Consider the following 10,890-nt stretch of genomic DNA (forward strand, 5'->3'; position numbering starts at 1 on the left):
ACCTTTATCCCAGCGTTTGTGGAGCAGCTTCGTCTGAAACCACAGGAGAGGGAAGAGAATCTTCAAATAGGACCACCAAGGGGATGACCACCAGGCAGACAGGCTTATCATCGGGAAGCCACCTGGCAGCAGAGGTGCACCGCGTCAACACTGTCCAGCCGCCTGCATTTTAGTACTTGCACCAGAGCACATCTGTGTGCCCCACAGGGAAGCCCATTCACCAATGAAATTGGGTAATCCATGGGGAGGGGAGGGGAAAACATTACTTTTAAACAGACAAAATCAACACTGGAGAGCAAGGCCAGATCTGGAATACAAATGAGTAACTCATGTTAATGCCATGAGCCAGGCCACTGATGACTAATGGGTTTGGCCGAGGATTGAAGGAATTGATGAATGCTGACTAAATACTCATTGGTTATTCAGGGGTTCACTATGCATATGACAAGAAGGTAGCAATTAGATTAAATTAGAAACCTGTGATATGGGATGATACAGGATTCGATTGATACTCTGCAGAATTACAGGACTGAGACATCTAGATTTCTGCAACCTCCTTGAATTACAGAATGGGAGTTCCTCCACCTGGAGTTTGGAGCTATAGCCTCCTGTCACACCCTGTGTCCCTCTAGGCCTCTAAAAATCATTCCAGGGAGGCCTGTTGCTCACACAGGTTGTTAAACGATCTGTCAATGTGATCCCCATGCCTGAATGTCTGGAATTCTCCCACCTGGAGAGCAAGTGGCAGAGTGGACTGAAGAGTGATTTGTAGCTGTGGTCCACCCTGTGCTGCAGTGTCAAAAGCTCCAAGAGCTAATTTAATCCCTAACTGTAATTAACAATGTTTAAAAGGAGAAATTATCAAACTTTAGTAATGAAGTTATCTTTCCCCTTTCTTTTTTGCTATTGCTACATTGTGCTGTTTCTCAATCTGGCCTTTACTTCATTTTACCTATTTTTATAATTAAAAAGAGGGGTCCTTGAGGCTGAAAATCCAAGGAGATAAATAAAAATATTTAAAAAAAATTTTTATTTATTGATTTTAGAGAGGAGAGAGAGAAACACTGATTTGTCATTCCATTTATACATGCATTCATTGGTTGCTTCTTGCATTTGCCCTGACTGGGGATTGAACCCACAACCCTGGCATATCGGGATGACGCTCTATCCAACTGAGCTACCGAGCTAAAGCCAAAGATAAAAATCTTTATTCTTGAAACAGAATCTCCAATTTGATATGCCAGAGATCTGACCAACAATTCACTAGCCATATTTAAATTCTCCCCAGATAGGCTTATTCAGAGTAGAGTGAGGAAATAAATATTTAAGGAGAAAGCTTGACTGTGAAAACCACAATACTCTTTAAGCACCCTGTCAGATAGAGGTTACCCGTCATAGGGCTCTCGGGGCTCCCGGGGTCCCTTCTTCATTCAAATTAGGGATCCGCAAGTATCCAAAGAACAGATGAATGGGAAAATGAGGTTGGATAAAGTCCAGAAACCAACTTGCTCAGGTGCTCCTGAATGTAGCCTCAACTATATCCCTGCAAAGTAGTCCTGGTCTTAGAAATGCAGTCTGTGCCTGGTAGTAAGAGAACTTCCCTGTTCTGCATCTAGTTCCCAGGTACTAAGTGTGGTGACTGGAAGACTGGGAGATGGGAAAAGAAAGGAGCAGATTTATGAAATAGCAAGCAAGGGGAAAATCTGGTGTGTATGTTACTGAACTCACAAAAGTGTGTATGAGCACAGAAGAAGAAAGGAGGTAAAGAACTTTCTTTTACACACAGATAGGAAGACCCTTAATATAGTCATTGAAAAACTTCTGGAAGGAGGGAACTAGAAATAATGCTTTAAGGAGACTCTCTTCCTTAAAGATCCGAGACAGGCTGAGCGTAGGTCAAGCAAAGAGCCCATAAAGGCTTTTGTTTTAGCCACCATTTAAAAATAAGTCTCTTTGGAGGTATCATTTCCAATTGAGTTTATAGTAAGGTGTTGTGACTTTTATCTCTCCATCAGACTCTATTTGACGTTCCAGGATTAGTACTCTCCTGGTGATTTTCATGCTCTGAAGGACTCAGAAATTATAGGCTCAACAAGGGGAAATTTGATTAGAAATTCATTACAGTCACTCAATACTCTAGGACCATGGAAATCTTACCACAACTGGCTTGGAAACAAGAGGTCTCAAAAAGATCCCACCCTCTTCCTGGTTAGACCTGAGGGAGCAGATCAGGTCCTGGAATACTTTCATTAGCCCCTCACTTATGGCCTTTTTAAGGAATTAGCAATTTGTTGTGCCTAAGTGTTCAGGATGGCACAATAACTTTATACATACTTATCCCTCATTGAATGCTGCGAGATAAGGAACTGCCCAAGACCAAGAACTCTGAAGTGAGGCCTTACCGTTACTATTCAGTGTTTTCATGATAACCTCCATCTGTGCAAATTCATAGTTATAGTCTGGTTCCGAAGAAGCTTCACTGGCTGCATCCAGGTCATGCTCTGGAGGGCCTGTTTCTTTTTCGAAGTCTTTCAACCAATCTCGCCGTTTCCTCTTAGGTAAATTAATTCTGTGGGGTTTTTCACCATTAGAGAGAATCAACTTGCTTTGCACTCAGATAACAGAAAAAATGTATATGAAAATATTAGTGAACACAAAGATGTTACCTAAAAAAGTGGTTATTTCCCCACAGGATTCTATCACCATGCCACAGCTGGGTGGTATTGCACACGAGGGTACCATTTACACAGGACCTGAAGGAACACCAGGGAAAATGTCAGCTGAATGGTAAAGAGCACAAAACCCAGCCCCAGTAGCTAAAGAGAATACTGGGGAGACTTGCTGATAACAGGAAAGTCTACGACCAACAACTAGGCATCTTTAACAAATTAAATGCAAGAAAAAAGGGGGGAGGTGTGAGGGGAAGTATTCACGGGCTAAAAGAGATCGAAGACACACAATAACCAATGACAATGGTTGACTCTTATTTGGATCCTGATTTCAAAAAACATCTGAAAAAGAACATTTATGGGGAAATCTGAATACTGACTGAATATATAATGATTAGTAAGAAATTACTGTTACTTACTTTAGGTGTAATGGTATTAAAGTGATGTTTAAGAATACTCATATTTTATTTTATTTATTTCTAAAATATATTTTTATTGATTTCAGAGAGGAAGGGAGAGGGAGAGAGAGATAGAAACATCAATGATGATGGAGAATCATTGATTGGCTGCCTTCTGCATGCTCCCTATTGGGGATCAAGCCCACAGCCTGGGCATGTGCGTGCCCTTGATGGAACTGAACCTGGGACCTTTCAGTCCGCAGGCAATGCTCTATCCACTGAGCCAAACCAGCTAGGGCAAGAATATTCATATTTTAGAGACACAAGCTGAGATATTTATGAATGCAAAGATATAACATCTCGATTTGCTTTAAAATAACCCAGAGGGGAGGAAGGAAGAGATGTGGAGGACATGTAAATAAAACAAAATTGTCTATGAGGTGCTCATTTTGAAGCTGGATTATGGATATATGGGGTGCGTTATAACATGCTTTTCACTTTCATATCTTTAAAATTTTCCATAATAAAAACAAGGAAAACATAAAAAGAATACCATGTTTAAATCCAAAATAGTAACCAAACATCTTGTAAAGCAAAACTAACAATTGGGAGTGGGGAGGAGCAATTCTGTTTGGTCCAGGGTCATAGAAGGCCCTCAAAATCATTTGGTCTGTCCCTACCAAGGCATTAGGGCTGAGTTAATTAAATGCTTGACCAAATATAACAAGTTAATTTTCAAGTTGACAATTTTGTATGGCCTGCGAATGATGTTATAAATATCCAAATGGCCGTTGGCAGAACAATGGTTCCCCACTCCTGCTATAAATGGGTCTGTGTTGGCCTGTGCATCTCTGACTTGTCTAAAACAAACTTTGAATAGGCAACTTGGCCCTGTGGACCTTCATAGGTGATCTTTCAGCAGTGGCAGCTTTTCTGACATTGCAACTCAATTACAGCTTACTATCAAGGGGCTATGATGTCAGCAGCCTGCATAACCCACTGGAAAAGCTTTCATATTAGATCTTATCAAGTGATCCTTTCACAGGGTTAAAAAAGAGTCACTGTGACATTTTTTATGGGAAAAGGAAAAGTCCTCCAGAATTTTTAATGCTGAAAATCTGGTCTTTTCATAAATGTTTCCTGAGAAAGAGATTTTGGCTTTTACAGGAAGACCTTTGCTCTACATTCATGGTGTCTGCCTTCAGTCAAGATTCCAAATAACTTGATTTGGGGAAAGAAGAGGAGCCTCACTGTACTTTTTGGCAGCTGACAATGCTTTTTGGGTCCCCCATGTGACAGAGAGAGTTGGTAAAGTGATGATAACTATTTTTGGAAGGTAAGTAAGTAACTGTCCTTTGTCATAAACAAGGGAACAGGAGGACAGAAATGCAAATTCTCAGTCATAGCCCCAGATCTGTATTAACTGGCAGACTAATAGAATGTTTCATTAAAACTTATAAGGAATTACAGAAGGGAATGAACATGGGCAGGTCTACTAAGACAGTATGGTCCTTGGATCTAGGGGGCAAAAAAATTAAAACTAAAATGATACTTGGCCTTTTCCATCCTCAAAGTTGATTTTCTAACTGCACAGCTGAATGAACTGTGGAAAGCAGAAGCCCATGAGGATCAGGATGTCTTTTAATTAAAGATCCATTTCTAATATATTTATGAAGTATAATAAAGATGACTATATACAAAATAAAAAAACAAACAAAAAGAGACACTTTGCTGGTATATTAAAACAAAACAAAAAATAAGGGGGATAATTAATTAATTAAAATTTAATGTACTAAAAACTGTCAGGTGATGTTTGGTGGAGAAAAATAATGAATATTATTTTGAGTTTTAATTTTTCAATAAATTATTTTTCTCCTATATCATTATCTGGCTCCTAATACTTATAGGACTCTAAAGCAGAGTTATGGAAGAAGTGAACTCACATATGGAAATCATAACTCCTCTGTAGTAACATTTAAATTCAAGTGGCTAGGTTTTTATTTATAAAAATACTCTGGAAATACTGTCTTAAATTTTTGTAATCTGTCATGCACAAACATGATAAAACCTTGGTGTGCATATTTTACACTAACATGTTCCCTCAATTCCTTTTAAAAAAAATTTTTTTCAGAGAGGTAGGGAGAGGGTGAGAGAGACAGAAACATCAATGATGAGAGAGAATCTGAGCCGGCAACCCAGGCATGTGCCCTGACTGGGAATTTAACCATGACCTCCTGGTTCATAGGTCGATGTTCAACCACTGAGTCATGCCGGCCGTGTGTGGTTCCCTCTATTCTTATTAACCAATTGACTCTCATCATTGTAACTCAAGCTTCAAAAGCTTGTGTCCCATATATTTGGAATTATGGACTAATTTATTCATCTGCAAAACTGGAAAATGAGATAAGAATATATATGTATGTCTACACATATATACATATGTATACATATACATGTACACATTTTTGCCAAATGATGATAACAAGTTTTTTTTTTGGAAAAGTTTTATGGCATACTTTTCTACCTAAAAAACAAAAATTCATTAGTCACCTTTTTTTTTTAATCTTCACCTGACTATATTTTTTCCATTGATCTTTAGAAAGAGAATGGAAGGAAAGGTGATAAAAGGGGGGAGAGAGAGAAAAAGAGAGAGAGGGGGGGGGAGAGAGAGAAACACCAATGTGAGAGAGACACATCGACTGGTTGCCTCTCACACTCGCCCTGATTGGGGCCAGGGATAGAACCTGCAACGGAGGTATGTGTCCTTGTCTGGGAATCAAACCCCAGACGCTTTGATCTGCGGGCCAATGCTCTAACCACTGAGAAAAAGGCCAGGGCTCATTAGTCACTTTTTACAGAAAATATAGTTTCCTAAGGTATCTAAATTCCTTCAGAAATTCTAGAAATAGCAGTATGGTCAATACTAGAAATGTGTCACTCTGTGCACTTTATTATTTTAAACTCAGAATTATAATTTAAAAAATTCAGTTCCTCATTCTCACTAGCCATATTTCAATGCTCAAGAGCACCATGTCACTAGTGGTCACCAAAGTGGTCTTAACAGTTATAGAATCTTCTCATTATCTCAGAAAGTTCTATTGGGCAGTGTTATTCTAGAATGAAACTAAGAACAGTTCCAGAGTAAATGAGAGGGGCAGACAATAGGCTTTGCCTCACATATTGCTAACTTTTGTGATAATCTTTAGAGGACCCTGTCTAGGTATATACTCACATGCATGCACACACACACGCACACATGCACACACATGGATGCCCCTGAACACACATATATCACTTTGCCATTTATAATATGCTCTTATTACAATAATATAAAAAAGAAAAAGTTAAGGGAACTAATTGGTTTAGAAGTGTACCTAAGCCAAGAAATTAGCATAAAAAGTAATTTCTAGGTGGACACATGCTTGGAAAAAGCAAATACTAATCCTCTTCGCAGGAATTTATGGACCCTCACCCAGCCATGATACTCCTACAGATAAACTGCTGAAGATGAATGAATCTAAGAAATCACAAACTGCTTTAGGAAGCCAACTTCTCAGCAGATATAACAGATTGAGGCCCCAACAACTTCAAAGAACAAAATTATCAAAGACAATAAAATATGTGAAAATCATTAACGGCATACAATGGGTCAAAAACAAGACTACCAATAGAGAACATATTTGAAAATGGATCTCCAAAACTTGTACAAATGAAAAACAAAGACACTAAATTAAGAACTTAATAGAATGATTAAGCAGCAGGTAAGACAGAACTATAGAGAGAATCAGTGGACTGGAAAATAGGTTTGAAGAAATGACAGTCCCTTAACCCCCTGTCCCTCTCAGTATGTCCTCATTCCTATTTCCATCTTCACAACCAAGACTCTTGACTCACTTCCTTACCTACCATTCTCTTTTCTTTGCATTGTTCCTTCCATACCCAGAACTACATGGTACCTAAATACCCCAAGGTTGCTAGTGTCTTCCTAATTGCCACATCCAATAGAGTCTTTCTAGCTTCTACTTTGACCTCTCCTTCCTTAAAATGTTCTCTCCCCTTAGCTCCGAAGATTGTATCCTGCTGTTACCGCTATTGACTCCCTTGTCTCAGCCTCCATCAAGGACTATCCTCAGACCAATCCCAAAACATTGGTTTAATTCTCACATTACACAATCTCGAGAGGCTATACTGATAATGCCCAAATTCTCTATCTTTAGTAGCTCTAGAGCCCTAAATCCAATGTCCTACTGGATGTCTCCATGTCGTCATCCCAATGACACTTCAAAGTATCCCAAACTGAACTCATTACCACTCAGACCTATCATCCTCCAAATGGATTTCTCCTCTTGTATTTTTTATTTTGGTTTAGTGGCACCACTGTTTATGTTTATCTGGTCTCCCAAGATAAAATCCTGTAATCATTGTTGACTTTCCTTTCCCTTCACTGAGTCCCCACTCTGTCCCCAAGCAGATCACTGAAACTTGTTGACTTTCAAATAATTCTCAAGTACATTTTGTTCTTCACCTTTACTGCCACTTGCTGTGTACCCATAGCAACATTATAAATACCCTAACTGACCTCCCCACAATTCCAGTCCTACAAACACCCCACACTTCTGCAGTGATCAGATTTGCAGATTATAAAGATCACTTTAGAAAAAGCATTATCTTCCTGTATAATAATTGCTTCCTATGAAATATTGTTTCTATACATTCTCTTCCACCAGGCTTTGGATTCCTATAGTTGGGCATTCCCAGCACAGAGCCTGGAGCATGCTGAATGAGTGAACTGCTACCCTGAGTTCCAGGAAGGGAAGAGATTGGGCAGGGTGGGAGGAAAAAGAAGAATAGGATAAAAAGACATGAAATTGGAATTAAAACTGGGTAAAATAATTTGCTGATTAAAATCATTTTTTAGATACAGTGTTTGAAGAGAATATGAATAAACCATCATGTTGCACATTGTACATATATATAATTTTATTTGTTAACTAGAGGCCCAATGCATGAAATTCGTGCACTAGTAGGCCTGCCTTACCCAGGCTGCTGGCACCAGCTTCCTTCTGGCACCTGGGACTCGGGTTTCCCTCCGGCCACCGGCAGGCACCCGAGACCCAGGCTTCCCTCGTAGCCCGGCTTCGTCTGGAAGGTCGTCCAGAAGGATGTCTGGTCTAATTAGCATATTATGCTTTTATTATTATAGATTATCTATATATGTATAAAACCCTAATACGCAAATAGACTGAAGGATGGAACAACTGAACAACCGGTCACTATGATGTGCGCTGACCACCAGGGGGCGCACGTGGAACATGGCGGGTGTCGGCAGCAGGTGGAGAGCATGGGACACAGTGGGATGGTGGGGCAGGTGAGCGGGGGCGCCAGACCAAGGCAGGGCGCTGGTTGCTGTCATCGGGGTGAGCCTCTTGTGGTTTACTGAAAATTCTTTGCTCCCGCGTGCCATGGTCCTGCCGGATGCTTGCACCTGCTGCCGGTGCCGGCCCCGCGGGCACCCAAAAAAAACTGCTGGCTCCGGCGCCGGCCCCGCTCGCAACCCCAGCTGGCACTGGAGCTGCCGCTCGCACCCGCTACTGTTAGCAGGTGTGAGCGGTGGCTGCCAGCCCCGATTGTCCCTGAGGGCTTCTCCACCTCCCCTGCTCCATGATGTCAGCAGGTGCAAGTGGGGACGGCACCATCAGCACATGGGAGCAGTGGTGGCAGTGGTGGGGCTGCCAGCGGACAGGGAACCAGGGGCCATGGCAGGAGGGGCTGGGCGGGGGCACAGAGGATGGTTGAAACCCACCCATGTGCCCACCACAGCCTCGTGGCCCACAGTTCCTTTCAAGGAGCACGAATTTGTGCACTGGCCCCTAGTATTTCAATAAAGCCAATAAAAAAAAAGGGTATTAAAAAAAAAATCCAGCCCTGGCTGGCTGGCTCAGTTGGTTGGGGTGTCGTCCAAAAGGCTGCAGGTTCGGTTCCTGGTCGGGGTCACATCTAGGTTGCAGGTTCGATTCCCAGTCATCAGGCACATACAGGAGGCAACCAACTGATATTTCTCTCTTGCATTAATGTTTTTCTCTCTCTCTTTCTCTCTAAAAATCAAAGAAACATATCCCAGTTGGTTGGGGTGTCGTCCAAAAGGCTGTAGGTTAGGTTCCTGGTCGGGGTCACATCTAGGTTGCAGGTTTGATCCCCAGTCATCAGGCACATACAGGAGGCAACCAATTGATATTTCTCTCTTGCATTAATGTTTTTTTCTCTCTCTTTCTCTCTAAAAATCAAAGAAACATATCCTCGGGTGAGGATTAAAAACACACTCAGAGCCTCTAATAGAGGAGGATATAGTATAAGGCTAAAGACTATTTGAACTTGGAATAAGTAAAATTAAGGAATAGTATCATCTCACCATTAAATATTTTAATGATCATCTTATACAATAAAGAGCTAATATGCTAATTAGATCAAACAGCAGCAAGATTATCTGGACAACTTTCCAGAGGACCGTCCAGACTACCTTCCGGACGAAGCCAGGGCTGTGAGGGCCGGCCGGGACTGCGAGGGCTGAGCCCCTTGCACAAATTTCGTGCGTCGGGCCTCTAGTATCACTCTAAGATCTATAAATGTTCATGCATCAGGTATGCTATTATTAGTCTCAGTTTTTTTTTTATCACTTAGACATTTATATGGCCAATATTAAGAGAATAATTTGAAATGAGTAAAACATTTTTCTCATAAATATGAATGTTCTGAATTACAGTATTTGTGTGTTAATGAATGTCATTTAATAGAAATAAAAATGTAAATATAATGTCTTGTCAATTCTCCAATTTTTACATATTATAGCCTAGTTTAATAATTTTTCAAAACAATGGAGCTGTTTAACTGGTTTTTACACAATGGTTAAACTGAGTAACAACTAATTTTATTCGATATTTATTATGTGTCATGCATTGAGTCAAGGGATTTATATGTTTTGTCTACCATTAGCCTCACTTACCATAAGAGGAAATTGAAGTTTAGATAAACAATGTGTGTTCTCCAAAGTTCGCCCAGCTAGTCAAGGCAGAATCAGCCTGCCCCAAAGCTGGTGCTGGACTTGATGCTATCCAGCTCCATAACTGGAAAGCGATACCCGAGGACCCACTGTAGCCTTAACTTTGACATAAGTGAGGTAAAAGATAGAAAGGGGCAGTCTTTTCCTTCTGAAAATAAGGCACACGTGATATGTTCAGTACCACTCACTTTCCTTACCTTGCATTTTCTTTCGGAGTAAGAGTGACGTCGCCGTCGGGGGCGATGTCAATCTCGCAGTGCTCAGGCTGGATTCCTATACCGAAGAGCTGGATGTCCTGTGAGGTATCTGCTCCCACCCTCGTGTGGTCCTAGGAACAGAGTATTAAAGAAAGTAAAAACCGCCGCTTTCAGGAGCACTCCTAGTGCATTTCGGTCTCCCTCTTCCTTTCCCCTGGTGCATTCCCTTTGCCTTTCCCTCTCCTAAGCTCCAAGGGCCCTCCTTTTGCTTCTGTAACTTGTTTCCTGAGCCTATGCAGCCCAACTAGCTCATTTCTACTACCTTTGTAACTTTCTATGTAACCTTTCTCTTATAATTTGAAAAAAAAAAGTAAAAACCCACACTGACAAGTAACTTAACAAAAACTTATCACAGTCAATTTCAATAACCCAACAGCAACTACATGACAATATTAAATGAATCAGACAGGAGATGCAAGATGTCTAGAACATTGTAAGTAAAAGCTTACCGTAACTTAACATGCTATATTTTTTATAAAAATGTTAAAAAAGGACTGGGGGGGGGGGGG

The 10,890-nt window shown here is 40.8% G+C and overlaps 1 protein-coding gene across 1 annotated transcript in view; it reads right to left on the reverse strand.

Annotated features, from left to right (window-relative positions):
- Positions 1 to 10,890, reverse strand: part of KIF13A (kinesin family member 13A) — a 210,862-nt gene that overhangs the window by 41,920 nt on the left and 158,052 nt on the right. Inside the window, exons 12-14 of the mRNA XM_014545170.1 lie at positions 10,322 to 10,452; positions 2,667 to 2,753; positions 2,403 to 2,569 (exon numbers count right to left, since the gene is read on the reverse strand). Of these exons, the coding sequence (XP_014400656.1) occupies positions 2,403 to 2,569; positions 2,667 to 2,753; positions 10,322 to 10,452 (385 nt within the window). The remainder of the gene's footprint in view (positions 1 to 2,402; positions 2,570 to 2,666; positions 2,754 to 10,321; positions 10,453 to 10,890) is intronic.

This window comes from Myotis brandtii, unplaced genomic scaffold (assembly GCF_000412655.1).
Source record: "Myotis brandtii unplaced genomic scaffold, ASM41265v1 scaffold398, whole genome shotgun sequence".
Lineage (NCBI taxonomy): Eukaryota > Metazoa > Chordata > Mammalia > Chiroptera > Vespertilionidae > Myotis > Myotis brandtii.